Genomic DNA, 26,140 nt, shown 5'->3' on the forward strand with positions numbered 1-26,140 from the left:
TGCTTCAGTGTTTTTCATCTGTGACAAGAGCTTAAAAATTAGGGTCTTGCTGTGTTCCTGGTCAAGCCTATTAGCTTATAAAATCAGCCCATTTACTTGTGAGAAACAGCGGAGTGGAGAAGTGCAGAGAAGTGTAAAAGGCATAACGAAATTAACCCTAAACAAGTGGGAAGTAAGGGAGTATAATAATGAAGTCTGAAATTATTATTTTTGTTCCTCTTCCTTCTCATGTGTTTCTTGTACTTCTTAGTTATAAATGCCTTTTCCCAAAGGATATTATTTCAACATAGCTTTTTTTTATTGTTGAAATTTTTTTGCTGTGTTGGGCGGTTATTCCCACAACCTTGTGCTTTTTAGATGGTAAAATATCTTGCTCAGATTTAACTTAATATTTTAGTCTTACCTGTTGCTTTACTTAAAAAAAAAAGTTAAATGGGGAAGAAGGAATTGATAAGTATTTTAATGGTGTGATTGGACCCTTCCAAAAGCAACCACATTGAAAATAAAATTTGAATTTGCTAGAAAAATGGTGGTTTAAAATAAACACCTCCCCCCAAAACAAAAACAAAACCAAACACCCCACTCCCCCCCTCCAAACAAACCAAACCCCACAACCCTAGTAGTCTGTCACCAGCCTCCTGCTCCGATTATAACTTGAATATTTGTTTAAATACTTAAATATTACTCCAAAGATCACAGTGGATTAAAAAGGATGGCATATGTGGATCTGTGCTGATTGCTTGCTCGTAGATCTGTAAAGTCCTGGAGGGCCAGAGAAAAGGTATATTTTAATTTATCTCTACAGTGTTTTATTTCTTTGCTAGACTCTGGATTCTGGTCCATAGATTGATTGCTTTGTAGCAGTGCCAACTCAAATGCAGAGTCCCCATTTCCCCTCCCTCCTCTCTGCACCATCTTGCTTAGGCTCTTTATTCTCAGGGACCCGTTTGGGTGACCAGAGGCTGAGCTGGATGAAGCAACAAATCTGATGGAAAAACAAGTTCCCAGCCTCCCAGCTGCATCAGGACTCTGGTGTTGTTTTCCCAATAGCCTCATGCATTCCTGTGCTAGCAGAGTACCTCGTTAGAAAGGCACCAGAAACATTTAAATGAGGAAAAAGGAGAGATTCTGATACCCACTGTCTCTACTGCTGTGCCAGAGAGCCCATGTCCACTGTGTTGCTGGATAATTGTGAATACTTATTTGAAAAAAATCTGCTGGGCTGTTCACAAATATCTTGTCAGTCTTTGTGTGGGACCTGTATTTTTAAAAGTGGTAGTTCAGGTTTTCAGGGTAGGCAGCCAATAACAAGCTGTAGTCTGCACATGGTCAATGTCAAATGTAGAGCTGCCGTGTTTTCTAATGGAGCAAGATTTTATCCATTACTTCCAGTGCTGCTAGGCCTGCAGCTGCCAAGAAAGAAACAGGAGGTCCTGAAGAGATGACCACCTGGAAAGTTAATGAGTCGAGCGCAGTGGGACCAAGCACTGCGACCAGGTTGCCTGGAGAGGTTGTGGAGTCTCCATCCTTGGAGAGATTGAAAAGCTGCATGGACAAAGTCCTGGGCAGGCTGCTCTAGGTGGCCCTGCTTGAGTAGAAGGGTTGGACAAGAGGACCTCCAGAGTTGCCTTCAACCTCAACCATTCTGTGATATTAATGAATTTTCTCTCCCCAGCCTGTGACCATGGTTGCACATTTATCAGGCCTACGTCCTTTTGTCACATAACTCAGAAACAGGGTACCATTAACTAGTGTAAAATTTGCACTGTTTATCAGTAGTCTGGGGATTTAAATTTGTAACTCTGATTACATATGATGAAACTTGTTCATCCTCCTTAGTCTTTAAGTTTGGTTGAAAATACTTTCATTCATTTTTTTCCCCATTATTTTCTACCATTCTGTTGGATAATAATGGCTTGGTTTAATGCGTGACGTTAATTTTTAGGGAATTGTCCTCACTGTGGAAAACCAACACGTGATAGTATGATAACACATAAACTGCTTTGTCCAGGTTGACATTTTGGCTCTGGCTGGTTTCTGTGTTAGCTGACATGTAGGGGGAGAGAGAGGGAGGAGCAATTCACCTTGTTTCTTACTGTAGATGCATTGAAAAAGCACTGTTAGTTTATGCCATACATTCAGATAGGCTTTTCAGCTTGCAGTATTCGGATGAAATTTCAACACTTTTGGGAGAGAGTGAAACAGGGTTATTTGTCTGTAGAAGTACACTGTAGGATTTATTCATTATGTTAGTTTTGTCCAGAATTTGGGATATTTTTCTTTTGTCTCAAACACATGCATATATGATGGTCATGTTTCACAGATTCATCTAGTAAATTAAAGCTAGAAGTGGATTGACTGATTATTCTTTGTAACTCTTTAATAACAATATTGACTTATGTCACACTTAGATTTTTAGTGTGACCCAGTGTAACACCACATAATCAATCATGTGGCACCAATAACCACAAAAATAGGAAGATGGCACCCTGAATATGTGAAGCAGGAAGAACAGGTTGATGGTGGAGCAGGGTTCGTGGAGACTAGCTGCAACAGGCTGGTTGTGCTTTTCTGGCTGCAGCTTTTATCATTAAGCTGGAAAGCATAAATGAAAGGAGCACATTAGGAGCCCATAAAGATTTCAGCCTGTCACTGTTGGTGCATGCCTGTCTTTCATTCTCCCAAATACAATGTTCCTGCGTATGTCTGTGTATGTCCCCAGCTGAGTACTCTGCCCTTCTTTCAGTTACTTTCATCTGCTGCAGTTCGATTCAAAGTGCAAATAGATGCAAATAGCAAATAGATGAAGATTGTTTGCAGCCTTGTATTTGGACTTCTATGGCAAGGTCTAACAACATTAACTTTCACACCTGTGGCAGACAAGCTTTGTGCTATCCAAAATACTGCTGCCAAAAATCTTCTGTATTGACATTGTGATTGGAAGGATGTTTTCCTCTCAAAGCTAGCAACTGCTAAGAGATTTGGAAGAGTAATTCAGGCTGTTACCTGTGCTTTGTTCTGCAGATGCCCTTTTGCAAAACTATAAATCCTAACCTACCCAAAGGAGCTCTTTAAGTGATGTTACTAGCTTGGTTCAAGTCAAACAGTTTGACATTCTTTGAACAGAAGTATTATGTGAGGTTGATGGTCTGTATTCCTGTACTTCAGCTCAGAACTTGAAATTCGTCTTTGCCACAAGCACGCATGGTTTGTTTTCAAATGCTTTGCAAATGAATATTTTATTAGGTAGCTGTGGCCAAATGCTGCAGGATGGCCTTTGATATGCTTTGTAGCCAAGCAGCTTTAGCTGTGTTGGCAGAGCCCTCTGGTGGGAATGCAGCCTGTGCCAGCAGCAGCCGGTCCTGCAGGCAGTGCCACCTACTTCTCCCAAATGCCATCAGCCAGCCCTCTCTCAGCTCAGTGGCGTCCCACCAACTGTTTGCTCAAGTGGCCAAGGGGTTCCCCTTCATCCCCTTCCTAGCCAGGAGAGCAGAGCCTCTGTGGAGTGCACTTGACCTTTTTTAGCAAACCTGATGGTGTGCTGTAAGCGTCTGTATAACTTTAGGTGTTGCTTTGCAAAATATGATAGCTCTGTGAGAGTAATAAAGTTAACCGATTACAAGATAATCTTTTCCTAATCCATACCACAGTGTGGGAGAGCTGTGGCGAATTTCAAGAATTGCTTGTATGAATTTCAGTGGTATCTGTAAATATTTTTTTTTTTTGAAGTACCACTTCATAAAAGTAACTGATTTACTTAGGCATACAGTAGGACATTTCTAAATCAAGGCCACAGCCTGCCATTTCTGTTGGTCAGTAATGCTTTTGCTAATCAAGGTACTTGAGGAAAGGGCTTTTGTGTTTTAAAGTACCAACTTGCTGAGCATGAAAGAAAAATGTTATTACACTTGTCTAACCTAATACTATTCAAAAGCCTGGTTAGAACTGCTATATGCACTGCCAAACCAGAATGTGCAAACAGGTCTTTTAATCTGATTAGGTCCCTAAAGTGTTGATATAATACAGGCCAATAACCCTCCTGCAGGAAATCCAGCGGTTTGAGATTGTTGCACAAGTAATGCAGTAGTAATTGTCTTTTTTTTTTTTCTTCCTCACATGATGGCCAGAGCTTTTCACTCACCATTGATTTGAAACACTCAGGATTGTGCCCAGTATTTTATCTTCATTAAAATAAAAAAAAAAAGAACATGTACCATGGCTTGAAAAGGCAATTGCCTGTGGTGAACAGGATCCCCCTCTGATAAAGTTGGAGAGTGGCAGCAACACAAAGGCAATCATATTTTTGTGTCATTTCACTTGTTTCATGATCAAGTTTTATATATACATATAAATTCTTCCAAAAGGTAAATTAACCTCCATGGCCTATGTTTGAAATGCCAATTTCAGTTCTTCACCTTTGTGTTGAACTCGCCTGCTCCATTGCTGGCGTTCCGCAACACAGAACCTCTCCATTAAGAAAACCGTCATTTGAGAGGCAGTTGTGTGGTGGAGCTCCTTGCTGCAGGTTCTTGTGAATTCCCAAAGCTGAATATGTTTCAGAAAGCAATTAAACACACTTGTGAAAGGAAAATTCACCAGTGTGGTGAGATGCAGATACTGCCTTTGTCAGAATTCCTCAGCTGCAGCCAAGGGGATGGGGTGGGAGGTGCATGGCTGCCTGTGCTCGCCCTCTTCCTCCTCATCCTTGGGTGGAGGCAGGATGCTGAACTAAAGAGGGCCCCTTAAGGCCCTGGAAAGGGCCAGTTTTGTTGTGGTTTTTGTCCTCCTCTGCTGATAACTGGAGGAGCTGTGGTGGGGGGAGTACCAAGCTGTTTGCGATGGATGAGGACTCTAACCCTCTTCCTGCAGCCCAGAGAAGTTCTTTGCTGGCGGGTATTGTTTCCAGAGGAACCTTCCAGTTTACCTGCAGTCCGATCTGGCATTTCCCATGGCCTGACGGCTTTCCTTACCTGTAAGGAGAGTTTCACTGGAGTCTTATTACAAATACATATAGGAGGCAGCACAAAGGTTTTTTTCTTTCTTGCAGGACAGCTTCATCTTCCTCTTTTTTCTTAGTGTTGTGGTTAGAAGCTTTAATTCTCTGGCAGGTGGTATACGGTATGTTTTTCTAAGCCCTGCATCTTTTGGCTCTTAGGGTACCCTCTGCTCTGTGACTTCATAAAGATGCTGAAAAGCTATTTTTCTAATTTCTGAATTGAAATTCCCTTACCTTTGTATTGCACAGTGTCATCATGATTCAGCTCTGTAGAATACTGTCTTACTTCCACAGGTCATCTTGTTCCATGCTCTTTTTAAGACAATCACATCTAATTTTAATCCTGTGATGCAACGACCCTCCTGAGTTGTCTAGTGTAACTCAGAATTTCAAATGTAAATACTGCTTTAACATTACTCGTTTTTATCTCTAATCTCAGAGTCTTGTAACAAAATCTCTTGGAGAGTTCATTCTCTTTTGTCTGTGCTTTTTATTTCAAATGTGTATTTTCTTGGAAAGTGGCTGATGATATAATATTTGGAATTTTTTAAATAATCACTGTTCTTCTGAAGAACTTGGTGAAGTCTAAGATTACCATTCAAATAGGCAGGTAAGAGCTTTGGAGATGGGTAATTTGTAGCTTTTAAAAAGCCGCACTGCCTCGCTTTTGTCTCGGAATTTATTATGCTTCCCAAGTATAATGTGACATACTGAATAGGGCAGGGGGTGGGGACATTGTCTTCAGCTGACATGCTGTTATCAGCGGGACTGTGTTTCTGGACACAAGATTTTGCAGTCATTGGTCGTCCAAAGAAAGCCTTTCCATCTGAGGATTGGACAAGAAGATGCGTCAATTTGCTGCCCGTCTCCAAGGTACTGGTGATGCTGCCTCCACAAGCTGGCTAACGTCACAGCTCCATCACCCAGCGGGGTGTGGGCTTTTTTCTCCTCTTCTCTGTTTTAATTCTGTATTTGCTTCCTACTGCATTTCTTAATCTGTCTTCTGCCAAATGCTAACAGCATGATATTTTGCAATCATTTAGGTGAATACAAGAAGGACGAACTCCTGGAAGCTGCTAGGTGAGTGCTGCTTAGAATATAAAGCATATTTTGGGGGTGGAAGCAGGAGAGGAAAAGGGATTTTTAAAACAGTAATGTTTTGTCATTGCCTTTCCATGGAGTGATGCAAACAAACCACTTCATTAGCATAAATCTCTTCGGACTTTACAGTCTGGTACAAATGGAAAAGCCTGTTTATGTAATTGAAATCCCCCACTGTGGTGGTTATAAGGTTAATATTGAGGTTTTGCTTTAAGCTGCTTAAATCCTCTTTATCGTTTTGTGACTGTTCTTTTTAGGGGCAATTTAAATATTAGAATTTTTTTTTCTTTTGGTTTTTACTGCTACCTTAGGATATATTTTGAAAATAGGCTTTATCAGAACAGAGCATAAGGAACCCTATACAAAAGGTGTAAAGTTCAGTCATGTGTTCCAAAGATGCTTTCATCCTTCCTTCTGACAACACAAGACTGTTTTATATAGACCATTAACCTTTCTAAAAAATTTATGGATATTGGTATGTAGTTGTTTCAAATGTTATGGGCCACATGCTTTGAAAATGTATTTAATTCAAAATATTTAATTCGGCAAATGGCTTTCAAAGGATCTGTAAAATTAGATAAAGGAAATATAAGATGAGGTTAAGGAGAGAAATTAAGAGGTGTTTTTGCATGATCTTTTGTAATATACTTAACTGCAAATTTAATATTCTTTCCTGTATTTACCCTTGGTTTTGAAATGGTCAGAAAACCCTTTAGCCATCTGATGTTCTCCCTGGCAGAGTATGAATTTCAATGTACTATACTTTGATATCCAGCTCCTTAGCAAATGTTTTGCAAAGAGCTGTGTCTTTCTTTTTTTCCCCTTTCCGTAATACTCTCCTCTCCTTTTACAGGAGTGGTAATGAAGAAAAACTGATGGCTTTATTGACTCCTTTAAATGTGAATTGCCATGCAAGTGATGGGCGTAAGGTAAGTTAATATCTGCTTTATATTTCTGTTATTCAAGAAAGGCCAATTTAGCCATACTGGGAAGCATAGATGTATAAACCAAAAGAGTGTATGGGGAGAAAACCCTTGATGTCTTTTCACTGTAAAATTAAATGCCGTTGTTGTACTTGATGCTGACAGTTGTGTCAAATCGACAGTCAGTGGACGTGGATTTTGTGTGTGTCTTTTCTTTTAAATGTGAGACCCTGGTGTACATGTAAAGTGAAGACTTAAGACCTTTTATAAAAGAAACATCATGTACTATTGCAGATGAATAAAATAACTAAGGGAGGAAAGTTATTATTTGTATTTGAACATTGCCTGGGTGTGGGGGTTGGTATTCGGCTTAGGTCATAATGCCCTGCCACGTAGACTGGCACTTAACACCTTCTGCATTTTCTTAAATTTGACAATATTGTTTTGATTTTCTTTGGCAGGGATGTTTGAATGAGTTAAATTAAGGATTAGGCTGAAACTGGAGGAGGGAAGAACATACGGAGTGAGAAGTAGATCCTATGATTTTTGATGTTTTAGACATCAAGATGATGGTCTGTCTAGACTGTTGGATTGCAAATGTTGGTTATTTTTATTTATTTATTTTACTGTGTACCAGAATGTTCTTAATCTGCATCTCTTAAAAACATCTCTCACGTGTAACAGTACATCTCAGTCTTGGAGAGGAAAGCATGGGAGTGTGCTCCTTTATAGTTTTCTTTATTTTTGGTGGAGTGTGTTGGAGCATAGTATAAGCCTCTGCCTATTCTGGAGCTGTTGTGGAACAGCCCAGTTCCACTGAAATCAATGAAGATAGGCCAGTTTACGCTGCCTTTTTATTAAAAGACATATTGTTGCTGATTATAAAAAATGTAGCTCCGTTGTGAAAACATTCCTATTTTTAATGCACATTTTAAAATGTTTTCTCAGTTGTAATGCCTGTGATACCTACTATGTGAAAGAAAACCCAGCCAGTTTTTCACTTGTTTACATTTATCACTGACTTAAAGTTTATGAATCTTCTAGGTTTATAAAACAATTAATTTTATGATTTGAGGACAGGCAAATGAACAAGGGCTTTATTTAGTTCAGTTGTGTCGGAACTGGTGAAATACTCCCCATATTTTACGATTAAACATATTGTCCAGAGTCCTTCAGTTCCCTTTTCTTAAGCCTTTACCATTCAAATTAGATTGTATTTAGGTATTAATAGTGCACTGTGTTGTTATAATTAAACGTGGTGGTATACAGCAGTGCATTACTGAGTAATTGAGTCCCCATCACTATTGATTTAAGGCCAAAGGCAGAGTTGTGATTCTGTCAATACGGATAGGAATAAGCCCTTGCAGATCGGTTATCTAGAATATTTATCACTCTAAAATAAGAATAAAAAAATTAAAAAAAAACTTTTAAAACTCATATTAAGCTAGCAGAAAATATTTGTGTATTATTGCAGCCTCTGAATTAGTTTGAAAACTAAGCTCAGAAAGCATACTGCAGTGAAAGCTAATCAGTGTGGGCACTTTGATAATTTTTCTGTGTGTTTAACTGTTGGTAAATGCATTGGTTATTAAAACTCCTTTTAAGATGGCTTACCATTGATATTAACTAGCTTTTTTAAAATTATGTCTACCAGATGTATATTTTTTTTTCCCCCACCATATGTGTATAAACTGTTTAAGGTGAAGTAATTCTCTGTAGCAAGTGTGCTGTATAATTGTTAAGTATTTCATTTGTAAGGCAAAGCATTCAGGTCCTGTACTAGTACAAGATCACTTGGGGTTTAATCATTCTAAGCTGTGCTGCAAACTAAGTGAACTTTTCATCCTACAGCACAGCATTCTTGTAAATGAAAGTCTTCGCTGGTGTGGCTGCCTCCAGTTGGCCTATGTTGATTTACACTAGCTGAGAATTTGTCCATTTTGGAAGCTGTTTTTTGCATTCCTTGATGCTTTTCATAGTTATTTTTTGCAGATCCCTTGAGTTTTCAAGTCTCAAACTTAACACAGTGTAAGGCTACAGACTTAACGCAGCTGTTAGGGCTGGGATGTGCAGACTCTGTGGAGTGGCCTGAGGTTCTCAGCAGCATCATGCTTACTCTGCAGTACAGACATATCCACAAACTCTTGTGTGCATGTTTCTCCAGTTTGTGCATTCCTCGGCCTTGCATGTTTCTGAGTTCAGCACTACTCTGATAAGGGAAACATTCAGCTTTGTAGGTGAGGAAACTGAGTCCCAGTACTGAATGGGTGATTATTTTTTCTGTATAGCAGGTGGTGGTAGTGGTTTTTTTGCACTTTGGGATGTGACTTTCCAACAGTTGTCATCTAACACCCATTGCACTGGAACTGAATAGCAGAATAGTCAGGATATTTCACTGTTGTATGCACTTTACCTTTTTTTTCCCTTGGGGATCTCTTCTGTGTCGCATGCATGCTAACATCTGGAGTTCCTGGATTTCCCAAACACCACATCTGCTGTGAGGTTGTGCTTCATAGAACAGATAAAAGGGGTGGAAAACTGACAGTAGCTCGCTGATTTGAAACCAGCTCGGGTTGGAAATAACAAAGACTTACTGCATTCTGTGTGCTGCTTGCAGCCTTTTTGAAAAGTATTGATACCCAGAGTCTGATTCCTACTGGACAGGAGTCCATGCTGCTAAAACAGTTACAGCTGGTGCTGATAACCATTGCTCCATGTGTTTATTTAGCATAGAGGTAGGTCAAAGGCTGAATAGGAGTGAAAATTGAACTTTCTTCTTCCCTTCCAAGTCACAGTTAGATTATGACCATTGTGGAAATGTTCACATTACTGAAGCTCTTCAGTAGTTGCCTGAAGAGAGAATTGATTTTCGGTTGCTACTCTAGCAGGTTTTTTCTGGACTGAAAAGTGAAGGAGTGTGTGCAAAAGAAAGAGCAATTTTATACATCAGCTAAAGCATTCCTGCATACCAAGGATCTAGGTAATTTGTGGGGTTTTGTTTTGGTGACCAAGGAAAAATTCACAATAATATCTCAGAGAAGCAGCTATTTCATTGAGCTAGGTCATGGTTGATTTTTGGGTAAGTATTGGCTTATGTGCCTGTTGAACATATATGAGGGCACAAATAATAGTGTACAAGTACTGAGCTATACAGTGCAGAGCTATATGGTACAGTGTATGCAAATGAGTGTTACGCAAGGGTAAAATTTCACAGGGACTGGTTTTTTTGTTGTTGTTGGGGTTTTTTTTTTTTAACAGTCCTATTTGCTCTTTAAAAAGCAATGCTTGAACTGAAATGTAATAGTCATTTTTCATGCCAATTAGTCCTGCTTTGATTTTTTTTTTAACAGGAGACTGAAAAAATCACAGAATTGTTAGGATGTGGTGTTGTGTGTAATGTAAAATTTGCATGTTACATCACTTCTGTTTAGACTGCTTTGCAAAGTATTTGCTCTGTCAAAACAGAACTTAGACAAAATGCATGGCACCTGCGTATTCCCAATGGGTCTGAAATTTCACCGTGTCCAGCCTCTTGAGCTCTGCCAAACTGTTCGCTCTTTATGTGATCTATAGAAGTAATGACTTCCAGAAGACATGATGTCATATTGAAGTTAACAGATGGTACTGAACTTTTACACTGTTAAAAAGCCAAGCCACCTATTTACATGTTTGTCCACGTAAAGGTATGCAGGCTCCGGAGATTTGCTTTACAGCCCTGGTTATTTTCCCTCAGATTCCGCCCCCTCCCCGCCCCCCCCCCCCCGCCCCGGGGTTGTCTTTTTCCAGACTTAGTTGTGGGTGAATTTTCAAAAAATGTTTTTGACTTTTCCTATCTGCTACTGGAAGCTAAAGCTGTATTATTTTGTCATGGGAGCTGGATTTCTGATTTGTTACAACAGCAGTCACAGTTTACCTAATCCAGTAGTTAGTGGCAAGAGAGAGGCTTAAAATAGAAGGTATCATGGTTGCAAGTTGAGTTGAAGCCATCTCTTAGCCCTCTCATTTCCTTTGGAAAGCTGTTGTGGACACTTGAAAAGCGTTTCAGGAGAAATTGATGTTGCCTCCATTTTTAAAATACAGAAGTATCTGAGCTAATAAGGAAGCATTGGTTTTAGCAATTCAGATGAGAACTCTTCTCTACAAGGCAGACTTCCCACATCACTTCTTGACAGCTTTCCAAAGTTAACTACATCCAGTTGACATAGTAGCTGTTAGCAATGGGAGGTTGGATTTTTGTTTTGAAGGCTTGATTTTTGCTGGTATATAATATCCTGCTCCTGTCCTACATTACTCATGCTCAGATCATGCCAACATTCAAATACTCAGGTGTCGGTTGAATAAAATCTTCTCTTTGTGCAAGGGAACCCAACTCCTCTGGACAGGAGTTGCTCAAAAACTAGTTTGTTTTGCTCCTTTTCTCAAGGTTCATGTCCTTCGAAGCAGAGCAAATATCTGAGATTTTGAGCTCTTTGGAGCACAGAACAATTATTTTTATGTAAAATAAAATGGATGCTTTGTATTTTGAAAGTGTAGATTCCATTGATGTGTTGCAGCTGTGTTTTGTATTTACATTTTGTATGAAAAACGGAGAATACCATGGCATTACCTGTGAACTGCTTGGTCTCGGGTATTTGTTCAGCATGAGGCAGGAATTACTACCAGAAGGCAGCACAGGATGCAGTTCCCCCACAGCTACATTGTTTTCCTTCCTGCACCTTCCCTCCCTGCCTCATTCCTTAGAAAGTAGAAACGTAGAAATTTCTGCAACAAATGAACTAGGGAGACTGCAAACAATGCATCTCCATTCTTTCCCAGCACAGGACCATCCAGCACTGTGGATGAGGCAGTGATCCTATGGAAAAAAATAATAGGCAATTATTTATTAAAAGGCCTTTTCTAGCATGCACATAGTCCTACTTCATTTTATTTATGTAGTCTTCTGGCTCCTAGTGCCCCTTTTTCTGTTTATTCCCAGTTTTCAGTCCTTAACAGCTCCCAGTACCAGTCCTTAATACTTGGTATTATGCCTCTCCAACGCCTTTGTTATGGCTTTCCAAACCAGATGTAAACAACCCTGGATCCAGAATACCAGTAGCAGGCCTTTGTATTAAACTTTGTGAGTCATAGGAGATGTACTTGCCTCTTGGGTTTGATTGAGGCTGTTTCTTCAGCCCATTCCTTCTTGCCATACGGACACTCATTTTTCTTGTGCGAGGCATCATCCAGGTTCATGGATGCAGGGTACAGATGTAAGAAATCCAACTCTGAGAAGGTCTGCGATGTGGTGCTGGGTACCAGCATCCTTGGCCTGAAGCAACCACCGCACAAGATCTTGCATGTGTGCATTTTGTGGAGAGGACGGAGTGCCCCTCAGCTCCTGCTATGGGACATCTCTGATACCTAGTAATGTTCTGTGGGATGGGCTTGCAGATTCCTTCTTTTGCTTCCTTTGCTTCTTTCTGTCTTGAGAGATCAGCCTTGATCAGCCTGTAAACAAAGAGCTGATAAATAGAAATTGAATTCTAACAAGATCAGGTGAGTTATGTCTCCTCTTACCAGGGAGTCTCCAATTTGCTGCTGGTAAGTGGATTTGCCAGCCCCTGTTGCAGAATTCTGCTTGTTCTCAACCATTTTAATGAAAAATCCTGCAGTTCAGAGAAAATTCATATGCCTTCCAATTTCTGACTCTGTATGGAACAATTGATCCATGTTTTCACAAGCTTTTTCTTTACAGTTATTAAGCCTAGAAACTTGAGCAGAGGTTTAGATTCTCTTCTAATCATCTTGGCTCTTAGGAGCTGGGGCTTGAAGAAAAATGCCATGTTTTGCAGGACTTGTGAAAAAATTGTGTGCTAGTGACACTATAAACCTTTATAGTTGTGTGCATTTTTCTTGTGCTACAGTAGTAAAATGAGAACAAATAACACATAAACCTATAGGTCTGTTTGTTCTATAAATTTATGGTGGGCAGATAATATTCAGATGAGCATGGAACATCTTTTAGAAGAAATAATTTCACATATAAAAGTGTTGTTTACATTTTGTGAAAACATACACTTTACTACAGACAAAAGCTGCATATTTGAGCAAAAGACTTGCAAGCAGATACCTGAGGGAAGGCATTTTTGTCATACCCAAGGATATGTCTGAATCTCTGTGTGTACTCTACACATATGTATATTTTTTGTCACGTAATATATTATTTAGTGTCACAATTTACATTTTATCTTCCCCCAAATTTTATAACCTTTTTCTGCTGGTATACATTGCTTGTTTGTGTTGTTTGTAGATATATCAAAACCCTCTAGTCTCAAGGCTTATCTACAATAAGAAATAACTTGTGCAGAGGAGAGGAGCAAAGGAATCATACATTGAAACCAGATTAACAGTTGACTGTGTGTATTCATGGTTAAGAACAAGTGTTTTCTCCCTGATTAGTCTAATAAAAATTTTTAAAAAATACATTAAAAAATTGTTTAACTAGAAAATGCCATTTTATTTCAGAAAAAAAGGCAGCTCCACACGGAGTAAATCCAGAACAGTTGTTCCAGAATAACTGGGTAGACTAGCCCTTGCTGAATCTGCCCACTTGCTGCTAGCATAAAATTTCAGTCTGGTTTTGGTGAAGTACTATAAAACCACTTTTGTGGGTGGGAAATGCACAGATTTGGGGCTCTTCATTTGTGGTCCTGCAAAGATTGGTCAGAAGTTTCATGATGCGTGGTTACAGCTTTTGGAACTCTCTAGTTACCAAAAAAGTGATAATAGTGTACTCTCTTAGTTCATGTTTGGTAGTGTAAATTTGGCCATGACTGATCGTTTCTAAACACTGTAGTCTTTGACACTGATCATGGATGTGTTTCATGAAATGCATATGTATCAAAGGTGTATCTAGAGGTGTGAATGTGTATGTTGAGAGAGATATAAAAAAATTAAAAGTATAATTATATAGGTATATATATCCCTATATATACTCACATATACATTAATATACACTTTTATATATACCTAGCTGTGTGTACTTATATATGTGTGTGTATATCTCAGAGATATAGCTAGGTAATGTGCTTGCATAGGGGAAGATAGGAGCCAGCACTCCCTTGTTTCTGCAAGCTGATTTTCTGGGGATTGAGGGAGGATGGAAAACATATCTATTTCTGTTTAAAACAAAAATGTTATGCTAAGAGCTTGTGGCTTTAAAAATTTGGGATTTAAGATCCTTATTTACTATGTTCAATGACTGCTGTGTTCTGCAAGTGCTACAATTGCTTGTGTTTCTTCTGCAGCCTTACCAGTGACCCGTATTGGGTATGGGCATGTATACTGTTGTGGGAGAACTTGTCATCAAATGCCAGCTGCTCCATGGCAACTGACCTATATATGCTCTTATCCCACCTCAGATGTGAAGTCATTCACAGTACCTGAGTAAACTGAGCGAAAAGGGGCAGCTGGGGGTTGGACTACAAGTTGATCTCCAGAGCTCACTTCCAACCTCAGTTATTCTGTGATACCTTGGTGCCCCACAGCAATATATTTGTGTGGTCCACACTCCCAACTTGGATTTGGATGAAGGGCTTCACAACCTTAGAGCCTATCCCTGTGTATGCTGTAATTAGGAGGACTGATGGAGGTAAAAAGATGGACTGAAGTCCTTCTAAGCAACTCTTCTCTTAGTGAATATGTGCCTGTAGATCAGATGCGTGCATTTTTGTACTCTTTTCAGTTATGGCTATACTTCTCTGTAATTGAGTTAAATATTTTAAATCAAAGTCTGCATGCAAAATTAAGGGTCCTTCCTGGATTTAGGTAGTGGAAGACTGTGAAAAAGGTGACATGTCCAACATTACAAAAAGGGTACAAAGCAAGTGCCATAATGTTTGTGATGTGCCTGGGGCAGAAGTGCCAATGCAGTACACACATAAAAAGAACATTTAAAAATGGCCACAACTGTATTTTGCCTTTAAAACACCATTTTGTTTGTTTAAAAAGACATTTCCCAGGATTCATGCATGTCAGAAATAGTGACAAGTTATGCTCTTTCTTATGCTGTAATCCCATTATTTCATCAGCCAAGCATGGTCAAAGTGAATAACACAAGAATCCCTCTCCTGACTTTGTACAGTGTACATGGCTTAATTTCTATCCCTGGTGTCACTTAAGGCCCTCTATGGCCAAAGGTGATTCTTTCTGAATAAAATGTAAAACTGATAGCTGCTCTAAGTTTCTATTTTGAGTTCTTAAGTTTATTTTCCCCAAAAAGTTTTGGTGAGCATGCCTTCACCTATTTCCATTTTCTTCAGAAATCACTTGAACTGTAGTCTATCATATCCACAAATAGAAATTGTCCACTTGAAAGACTGGAAAGATACTGTTTACTCTGTAGTCATTCTCTCTGTATTGTTCTCTAAAAATCAGGAAATCTCATTTGTTAGGTCTTAATCAATGTGCTCTTCAGGAAACCTTCAAATGTATTAAAGGTGTGGAGTTTTTTTTATACCTGAACTGTTTCCCCTTGATGATTAGCTTTACACAGGGGATGGCTTCTTTCATTAGGCTATCATCTATCTACTGTCAAGAGAAAACAAGTCAAACTGGCAGATTTGGGCAGAGCTGCCATTTAATGTTTTATGCACATTAACTAAATGCTGTGGTCTGGACTAATGCTGGAAATCTATGAGCTCACATAGCATCCAGAAGTCAAGTACTGCTGATGTTTCTTCTACTGTCATCTCGAGAGTGGAGTCCTTTCCTTCTCAGAGCTTGCTGAGGTTATGTTTGAGTTGAAATGTGCAGCTCAATCCATGGACTGTATGCATTTGATTTCTGTATATGGTTGACTATAGTGAATACTGTAGGTGCAATTTCTATCCTTGGTGTCACTTCCCTCTCAAAATCCCTGCGTGTGAGCATGAGAGGTAGTGAGAAGTAAACCGTTCTGCTTTCTTACTGATGTGGTATTAGAATACTTTGTGGCCTCCCTCTGTTGTTAGTCCTGTCATTTAGTTATACACTCTGTTTCCCATCTCTGCATCCTATCATGCAACCATCTTGGGACCTAACATCATCTTCCTTAAAAACCATTGGTGAGGACTCAGTTAAAAACTTGTTGAGTACCCATATAGACTGTATCAGTTGGATTACCCTTATGCATGTGCTTGTTGACTGCTTCAGAAAAGTCCAAGAGTTTTGAAGGTGGGACTTCCCTTTATACTATTTGACTATTCCCAAGCAGATCATGTTTATCCAGGTGTCCACTAATTCCGGCTGTTGTTATATTGTATTTTTCCTGGTACAGACATCAAAATTACAGGCCTGTAGTTCCCCAAAACATGTCTTAATGATTGGTTTGCAGCTTTTGGGTCTTCATGTACCAAGATAATCTTAAGTGAAGGTCACATACCACTAAATTCATCTGTTTCATTCTCCAGTGCTCTCTTGAGTGAATGCAGTGCCATCCTGGCAATTTGTTGATGTTCATTTTGATTATGGGTATCATTACCTCTTTTATGCTTAATTTAGTTTCAGACAGATCCTTTGCCAAGCTTCACCATGCTCCCAAATATGCACATGCTCACTTGCCAGGGTCCTGGTATGAGAATTACATGTTTCTTCTAAGACGTGTACCATGCAAAGAGTTCTTTTAGTTCCTCCACAACGACTTGTCGTCTGGAGAGCTCCATTTCTTGCCCTAGTATTACCTTGCCCAACTGGACTGTCTGGTGGATTTTGTGCTCCTGGTGGGTTGCAAGAAGGATTTATGGTTGGTTTGAATTCCTTTCACTAGTCACTGCTTAAACTGTTTTTGCGTGTCTAATTGTATTTTTACCTTTAATTTGCTGGAGTTTATGGTCCTTGTGATTTTCTTCAGCTTTTAAATTCAGCTTTTGGAATGATGCCTTCTTAATTCTAGTAATCTCTTTTAGCTTGCTGTTAGTCACACTGGCTTCTTTCACTTTATCAAGCCCTTCCTCATAGAAGGTATGCATTAGCATGGCATTTCCAATGTTGTCTCTGTTAGTAGTCTTTGTGCTGCCTGTAAGGACTTAATTCTCTTAGCTACCACTTATGGCTTACTGTTAAAAAATTTAACAGGTTTTTTCATAGCTCCACTTTCTGAAGATTTGTGCAGTTGTGCTGGATTATTTTAGCAAGCACTCTTCTCTGCAGAGAAGTGGAATCCAAGTACGTTATAGTCACTGTTAAAAGAGTAACTTCTACTGCAAAGTTTTACACCAGGTGTTGCTTGTTAATTGGTACCAACTCAGTAGTTGCATTTACTCCTGGCGTCCCTAGCCAATTTCTTTGTAAAACAATCCCCGATACCATCCAAACATTTCACCTGTTAAGTCACCCAAAGCTGTTCTGTTTTCTGCTCTTGCTGCCTCTCTGATTTCTCTCAGCACATCAATTATCATTTGCTAATACAACCCCATCATTGACTTCATAGGTTGTATGGATAATTTAGAGTGATCAGTTTAGTTCTAAATGAAAAGAACTACAAATACTTATGTGCAAGGAGAAGTGTATTTACATAACCATTTCTAAAACTGTTGTGTAAGTTGACTGAGCAAGCAGCAGATGAACAATAAAAGGGGAGAAAAATGCCAAAATAGGACATTGTAATTGATGATGGATGTGTCATTGATGAACAAGAAAATTGAGGTTATTTGGTGAGTCTTTTCTAAGTAATATAATACACCTATAAAAGACTTACTTCTTACAGATTAAATTCTTTAGAATATTCATATTCTAATAACCATAACATCTCAATTTTGAAACATACTTAAAGGAAATACAAGATAAATTCTCTGCTTTTTTCCCTGTATTTTGCAAGGCTTTTCTTCAAAGGAACAGTGAAGTCTACTTGATTCAATTATAAAGGCATTAAATTCTAAAATTTGCAAATTATCACTGTAATGCAAAGAGAATATTTTGTACATTTAATTTTATGACTTATTTTATATTTTGTGTTTTAATTTCATTCCAAAATACAAGGCATAAATACTTATTTCACACCGAGCACTGGACCTGAAATGCAATTAGTTTGCAAGCATTGTTCCTAACAGAGTTTGTTCTGACCCTGCTTTCAATAAAATGAGTGAAGTGCTGGTCTGAATGTCATTTTAGCAGAGGGAACAGTCAATATATTCTGAGAAGCTTTTCTTCTTTTTTAATAATGTGAAAATCTTGTGGACTGAAGCCTGGAAAGTTTCTAGTCGGAAGGGGAAGGAGGAAAAGCAAAATAAATATATAAGGATTGAGTGGGAAAAGTGGTAAAAATAATAAGAGATATAAAAAGAAAAGGGAATAAAAGGTTGTTAGCTGACTGTAGTAGGGAAAAGATTTTGACAGCAAGTGGAAAAAGAAGAGACTGAAACAGCAAAAAACAGCAGAGTTTTGGTTCTCTGGTGTTCCAGTGTGTATCTTCTTCAGATTGTTGTATGCAGGCCTTCCCCAGTCATCTGGCATGCCTGGTTGGAGAGGAGCCTTTTGTTAACACTTTTTTTTGCTGCCAGAGCAACACCAAATTATTTTATTAAAAAGAAGGAACAGCAGCCTGAGCAAATAATTAAAGAACAGGATTCTATAGCTTCTGGCACTGGCTGACAGGACAGATAAAGATGAATGTATTTGTGCTGGAAGAGGGGAGAAAGTTGTCTCATCCCACTCTCCTGGAGTGATAAGTATTTGCAGCTTGCAATTTGACAAGATTGATGGGTTAAGACTTGGGCTGCAGACTGTGCTGGCTGGCACTAAGCTGCTTTCAAAAACTCTGCAGAAACTTGGCTACCCGTGCCCCATTGCTCAGACTAGCAGCAGTAGCATCTGTTCTTCCCCGTGCACTAAACTTGAATCACAGCTTCCAGCGTGTGATTTAACAAATAAAAGTTCCAGCTGTTGACATGAGAAAATCTGCATGCCTGTGTGCTCAGTCCTCCAGCCCAGATGAGTTTGTGTTCTAGCTGGCAGGTGTTGCCAGCTGCTCCTTGGAGTAGTAGAGGTTTGAATACCCTCTGACGACTTTAGTTAATAAAATTACAGGGGCAGTTTCTTCTTCTTGCCTTTGCCCCAGCAAGAGCCAGTCATGCCTCAGTGTCTCACCTCAGACTTGTCCATTTTTGACTTGCATTTCTGACAGATTCCAGGTGATGAAAAGAAGCAACAAAAATGGCCATCCTGGACACAATGATACTGTAAGCAATTCCTACGTAGTGTTCTGCCATATCTTTCAAGGCAGTATACATCTCCTTTCAGTGTTAAACAACATTAGCAGCATTCCTTTAGGAGAAGAGAGTGTGTCTTTACTGTCATTTCATCTTCATGTAGCTCAGCAAGCCACTACTCCCTCAGCTGCCAGCATCTATCACAAAGAAACAGTGTATACTCGTCTGCCTCTCTGACAATCCATCTCAAAGTCCGTCTCCCCATGTCGTTGAGTGCTGCCAGAGATCTACTCTGTGCTTCTGAATCCAGGAAAACTGCAAATGCTGGTTCATGGTAGAAGCTCCAAAATTTCTTTTTCATATTGCAGTTCCATCCATAGCCAAACCTTCATCATCTACATGTAGAAATGGAAGAGATTATTGTAAGGAACTGTTTCCTGAGAATACCACAGGTTTGTGAGGGGTATTGCTCAGCTTCTCTGACACATGCTCTGTGGAACTATGTTACCAAATAGGTAGTAGGTTAAGATGCATGCAAATACAGAAGAGTTGGGGGGTGGAAGGTGTTGCATTTTAACTCTTGTTTAGGAAGAGGTCAGGGATCTCTAGGGCCCCATTTATGGGACCTGCTGTTTGTGAAGTCCAAAGATTTCACAAGATCAGAGGTCAAGGTGGTGTTTCCGTTTAAAGATTTAAGTGTCTCTCCCAGCCTTCTACCATTTCCCTCTTAGTCTCTGCTTCTAGGTCAGTCTCTGAAAGTAATGGCAGCAACTTAGTATGGAGCTATTAGGGAACTGTGCTTCATACCTGGTTTTTCTTGTGAATCAGATTCATCTTTGCTTTTAAAGTTCATTCTGAACATGCTTGCTGCCTTCTGTCTCACAGTATCTCTTTTTCTTCTGGCCTTTCTTTTAGTCCTTTATCTGCCAGGTAATGATGCTCTTTCAGGTTTGACTTTGTTTCCTTTTCTCTGAAGTAATCAATTTGATTTATTTTCTTTTTTATATAGCTACTGTTAAGAGAATAGCTTTCAGAGCTATCTACATGGATTAAGGATTTGCCTTCCTGGTGTCAAAGATGATAATCTCCATAATTTTGAAAGTCAAGTGTCATTGTCTGGAGAAACCTGCCGGGCAGGGAGACTGGGTTTTTCTTTTGGGATTTAATAAGGCTTTTACATCATCATCTTCAAATATCCATCTTAAGCCTGCCTCTGCAGATGAAACTTTCTTTTGTTGTGTGGTCCTGCAGTGCTTGCATGCTCTCCTGTCAGGAAAGATATCTTTGCCCTTTACCCTCTTCTGCTTTTGGGTATATCTTGTTTGCCTCCACATACCTACCTTCTCTGTGGTGGCACTGTTTCTATGCTAGCAGGAGGAGTTCCTGAGCGGAAAAGGGAAAGCACTCATTTCCTATTCTTCCTTCTTTTAACCTCTAAGAGACAGAGACACTGGTTATTTCTTTGTCTGCCTCTCTGCAAGATGATGCTCGTCATCTTTTCTGTCCTTCCCTACCCCAGGCATCTATGTGTTTGAAAAAGCTCTTCTCTCATAATCTCCTGCCCCTTATTTGTCAACACTTAGCCCAACTTGCAGTACAACAGGGTCACGATGTTAATGTGTAGACCTGATGCCAAGCCGTGTCACAGTCTTGAGGTTCAGAGATACAGTCAGAAATTTGTATTGTCTCTCAAAGGTCAGATCTACTAGTGAAACATTTAGTAGTCAGTAGTTTGGACATTTACAGCCCTCTGAGAAGGAACAGATTTGTATACTCAGTGGAGATCAGGAGTAGAAGAGTCCTGGTCTGTCACCCAACTAAACCTTTTCCAAATGAGGGCTTATTCCATCAGTGTATTTGCAGTATTTTTATTCTGCTCTTCCTGTGCTTTTTAACTCTCCAGCCATTTTATTAATTCTTTCCATTTCACCTTTATTATACATTCTTATCTTTTCCTCCAGTTTATGAACATCTGCCTGGTCTGGAGGTGTCCAACAATAACTTGAGAATAACATTCCAGCTGTGGTTTCTGCACAGTTGAATGCAGAGAGGAATGTTCCTTCAATCTGTGATCCACAAAGCAATGCTTTGTAGCTGGTACACATTTCTAAATACTTCTAGGAGCTATGCCATTCCTGATATCTAACCGGCTCTGGACTTCATACCATAACCCTGGTGGTATAATACCTGAATAAATTTCTGAAAGGTATTCAATTGCAAGGAAAAATTTCTTTTTGATGCAGACTACTTCTTTGTTCTCCTTCTGCCAAGTGATGAAATGAAAAGGAATGCAAGCATTTTTGTCTTGTTTTTTATGTAATCCTCATTCTCACTCAATGATGCTCTGCCCTAGCACTACTGTGTAGGTGAAATCAAGCTGGTTTTGTCTTCACTCGTTTACAGCTCAAAACAGTGGATATTTTTTTTTCCTCAAAGAGATCATCTGATACACCAGAGCTCTAAGTTAAGATACTGAGGGATTTGCAGATTCTGAATTGGTGAGCTGTTCAGTTCATTTTCCTTGTCGCTAGCTGTTAGAAAGCACTACGTGAAATTTGTGATGTGATGTTTTTCTGAATTTTACTATACTAAGTCTGTCCTGTTCAGCAATCTAATTAAGTACTACTGGCTGTGTTCTGAAGATGAAGCACTTAAATTACCACTGGAAACACAGTGGAGTGACAAATGTCTTCCTTAAGCATTTTGTAATCCTTGTCCTTAGGAATTGGGTTTTGTGGTTTGTTTTTTGGGGTGGTTTTTTTTGTTTTTTTACATAAGAAAAGTAGTTTAAGCCTTTCCTCCCTGTGCTTATTTATCTCTCGAGTTCAAACTTGTTGCAGCTAGCTCATCTACAGTCAGCAGAGCGATGTAACTTGTTTTCCTGGAGCAGCATCTATAAGTTTGTCCCTGAAACATAAATATCAACCATGAAATTGAATAACTCAGTACTGCTATAAAATGACCAAGGAAGTTGCACAATTTGGGTGGCTGAAGTTGACAAGCCATGTGGCTGATGAACAGAAGCACCTTTATTTCTGCAGTACCTCATGTGCAAGAGCGTTGTAGCATGAATATAAAAGAATTATTTTGAGTTATTTGAAATCTGTGTTTCTAGAAGAAATTTTTTTCTATATGATGATATGTTCAGTCTTGGCACTATACAAACAAATTTCAATGAAATATTTTCCCAAGAAAGCTTACGACCTAGTCTAAAAATGAAGGTGTAAGATGGGCACACTGCTTAAAATTAGAATACAAATTGGTACCTGAGCAGCAAAGGAAAAGCCTGATTATTTCCACAGTGGAAAAGTTCAGGAATGTCTCTTAAGATTGTGATGTTGCAACTTGTTTTCTTACCCCATTAATCAGAATAATAAAGTGGCAACAGGAGGTATTCCACCGCATCTGGAATGTCTTCCTGATGTACACTTACGATTGACACAGTTCATTTTAGAAGTCTGTAAGAGAGCAGCATCAGGCAGAAGCAGACTGTTGTGATTGGAAAGAAAGATTATATCATAAATTCTAACCCAGTGAAGAGAGAGTTGTTGCCTGCTCAGAGGCTTTTTTCCTTAGTATGCCATGTTCAAATAGTCATCTTGCCAGGAGTCAGGACACCTTTCAAAACAGTTTTATGCAAAACTGTGAAACAAAGGTCCCTTCTGTGATTAGAAACCTCTCTGCTCTTCCCTTAATTCAGAGGAGGTGAAACACTGTTTTGAAGGGAGCTTGTAAGGCAAACTACAAAAGTTTAAGATACTACTTTTATTGCTGCTGCTTTCTACAGGCAGTATGGTCTAATTAGAATAAAGGTTTTGTTTGACAAAAGTTAGATTGGAGTTTGCTGCATACCTGCAATTTCCAAATCTACCAGACCTGAAGATAGTTATAGACAAGGTAAAGAAGTCCAAGGTAAAGAAGTCCCATATATTAAAGTCTACATGAAACATTTTAAAATCTCTCCTTGTCCCTCCTTTTTCTTTTTTTTTTTTGACATCATTCGTCAGCAGAGTGTTGTAGGAGAGTTAACAATAAACATATGGGTGTCTTTAGGTATTTTCTGCCAAGTCATACTTGTTTGTGTAAGAGTCGCCCTTACTGTTGCGTATCCATGTGAGGACCTTCTGAACATGAGAGTAGCCATAATATGTCAAGGCCAGAGCTGTCTCTCAAAATCAGGGTGTTGCCTCTTTATATGGGAAGTGCATTCTCGCAATAAGACGAAATGAAATGATGGTAATTCTAAATCACTATATAGTGTTGTAAATTAAATGTACAATGAGACATCATATATTTGGTAAGACTGTTGTTTGTTGATTTTAATAGCCTTCGACATGACAACTTGAGAATGAGAGAAACACATTAAGATTGTTATCAGATAGCATTATATAGAGATTTTCGTGGTAGAAGGCAAGAACAGGCAATATTAGTTCTTAAAACAGTTCCTGCAGCTGTTATTGATCATGCAGATAACAGATGATACAAGATCCTTACATAAGATCCCTCAATTTAAAGTTGCCCATAAAATGGGGAATTCATAACTTCAATCTGAAAATGCAGCTTTCTTCTGAGGCTGTGGCAGCATTACCATCTAAGAGCTACTGAAGACTCTTTAGCAAGATAGGAAGGGAAACTGATGGTGCTTGGAGCCAGCGCTCCCATGTTGCCTCTGGACAATTTGTTGAAGCCAATTTTCTGATTTCAGTAGAAGCAGCTCAGCAGCCTGCAGCTCTGGTGATTCCTCGGGGCCCCTTTTGTTTGTGCAGGTGAACGAGGGGCAGCAAGTCCAAGGCAGCTGACCTTGAACAGGGATCATCAAATCAGCTGTTGGTGAAAAAGCAGTGTGAAATTACCTAAGGCTCAGTGAAAATAGTATCAAACTGCTGTATGTACGGTTTTTAAATGTAAAAAATGCATTTCTTGTATTCCCAGGCAACACATTTTCAAGAACGCTGCAGGCAAAAATACCTGCTTTAGCATAAATCGTAGGTATACAGGTTGACAGTGATTGCCATCTTGTGTACAGTGATCTTCCTTGAAATGCACAGTACCTGCTTTGACTTAATTACAGATGCCATAAAACTTTAAAATAATGTGAGCATCTCACATGAGGGTTTACTTTACTTAATAAAAGTGGAGTTACACTCTTTTTAATTACACTAGCAAGTAAGACAGTGTGATTGGCTTGGTAACTGTGATTGTGAGTCTTGGAAGGTAAGTGCCCTCTAGGGATTCCTGTTAGTAAGTCTCTTGCCAGGTATTGCAAGACATGGGAGGAGGGGTTAATTGATAGCTCAATTAAATCTCTTTTCCTAATGTTAAGTGATCAGTTTGATACACCTTGCAGGTGCAGTACACAATACTGCTGTTTGTGATAGCTAGTTTCTACTTTTCTAGTGTTTCTAGTGCTATATAAGCAGCATGTTAATTTTAAACATCAGTCTCTTTACTACTGTCATTCACTTGATTGGGGGGGGAGGGGCTAATAATCCCACAGAATGAGTAGTTTGTGTAGCACGGCATTATCTTTAGGTACTTCGTTTCTGTAATTAGCATACAGCTTGTAATGCCAGATTAGTATTTTTAACTATTAAATCTGTAACATTAATGAATGCTCTTTCTCACAAGAAAGGAAAAGAAGTCCTTAAAAAAAAAATAATCATTGAGGTAGGGTCTTCCTGCTTCCTCCTTCCTGAAGCATATGTAAGCGCAGCATTTATAAAAGCCTTTTAGGCAGCCTAAAGAGCAATTGGCAATGCTGCCTTGTGAGTCCTGATACACTAGGCCTGGATATCAGGGGGAGCAGCCCTCCAGGATCGCTGCTTCCACAGGCTGTATGGTTTGTGATTGCAAAGTTGAAGCATGCAGACTGGCAGACTGGCAGAGGGCTCAGCCCTGTCTCCAGGTTTGGGTGCCGGGACCATCAGTTAGCTTCTCCTCGGAGAGGCAGCTGCAGCACGGCACGCAGCTTCACTGAAGGCAAGCACGCCAAACATCAAGTGCCTGGCTGCAGCTAAATAACTAATTCCTGGTCTGTTGTGGAAGACATGGTATTCTGTGTTTGTTCATGGGACTGTGGTGTCTGCGTTGCCTTGCTTGAGGAGAAGGAAGTAGCTCGCCTTTCTGAAAGGCTGGAATAGAAGTTGTCTGAAGATTTGGGATGTTGCTGTTTTGCTTCACTTCATTTGTCTTGCAACTATAAGCTTGAAACATTTTGGATTTCTTCTCTAATGAAGTTATTTGGCAAATACAGGTCTAATAGCCCTAGAAACAAAAAATGCACAGTCCCAGCTTGAGTCATAATAGTTTTTCTTTTAATTTTAAGCAGTGAATAAGACTACAGGGTTGATATATCTTTATTGAGAACATCCCTATTAAAAATGCTTAATAGGAGTAAAGCATCATCTTGGAAGTCTGCCATCATTGTTTTAGAAGAAGCATGCAGACAAGAATGGGAGTAGTTTAATTGTAGTGAGGTTAAAGGATCCTGCAGTGGTCCAAAGATTTAGTATTTGTTCCAATTTCTTCTGGAGTTTAGACCTTTCAATAGACTGACTTTTCCCCAGTCCCTTTCAGGTTTTCAGAGTTACTAATTCAGTTGATAAAAACTGGATTTAGTAACCAAGGCAATTGTCAGAATAAACAGTACTGAAGTATTCTGCTAAAGTCAATAGTGGTATAATCTTTATCCACATTTTCATTAGTGTTTATGATATGCAGAAGCCAGCTGTTTTATAATAGGGGCAGGTAGAATACTTTCTGGATCAGTCCAAATTGTTAATTCAGTAGTAGAAGCCTTTCTGAAATAGAATAATAGATCCTAATGATTTGAATGGCCAAACACTTAAAAGATTTTACTTATTTTGTTGGTGGTGGTATTTTGTATTTTGGAGACACTTTAGGGATCTTCAGGTTAGGAATGTTAGAGGTCCTTATTTTGAGCATAGATAATTCCG

At 39.2% G+C, this 26,140-nt stretch overlaps 1 protein-coding gene across 3 annotated transcripts in view; it reads left to right on the plus strand.

The window, feature by feature from the left end:
- TNKS (tankyrase) overlaps window positions 1-26,140 on the plus strand; it is a 143,765-nt gene that overhangs the window by 69,847 nt on the left and 47,778 nt on the right. For all 3 annotated transcript variants that reach the window (XM_075030055.1, XM_075030065.1, XM_075030075.1), the window contains exons 4-5: window positions 6,040-6,076; window positions 6,951-7,026. In XM_075030055.1, coding sequence (XP_074886156.1) covers window positions 6,040-6,076; window positions 6,951-7,026 — 113 coding nt within the window. The remainder of the gene's footprint in view (window positions 1-6,039; window positions 6,077-6,950; window positions 7,027-26,140) is intronic.

The sequence above is a fragment of the Buteo buteo genome, chromosome 1 (assembly GCF_964188355.1).
Source record: "Buteo buteo chromosome 1, bButBut1.hap1.1, whole genome shotgun sequence".
In the NCBI taxonomy this organism is placed as follows: Eukaryota; Metazoa; Chordata; class Aves; order Accipitriformes; family Accipitridae; genus Buteo; species Buteo buteo.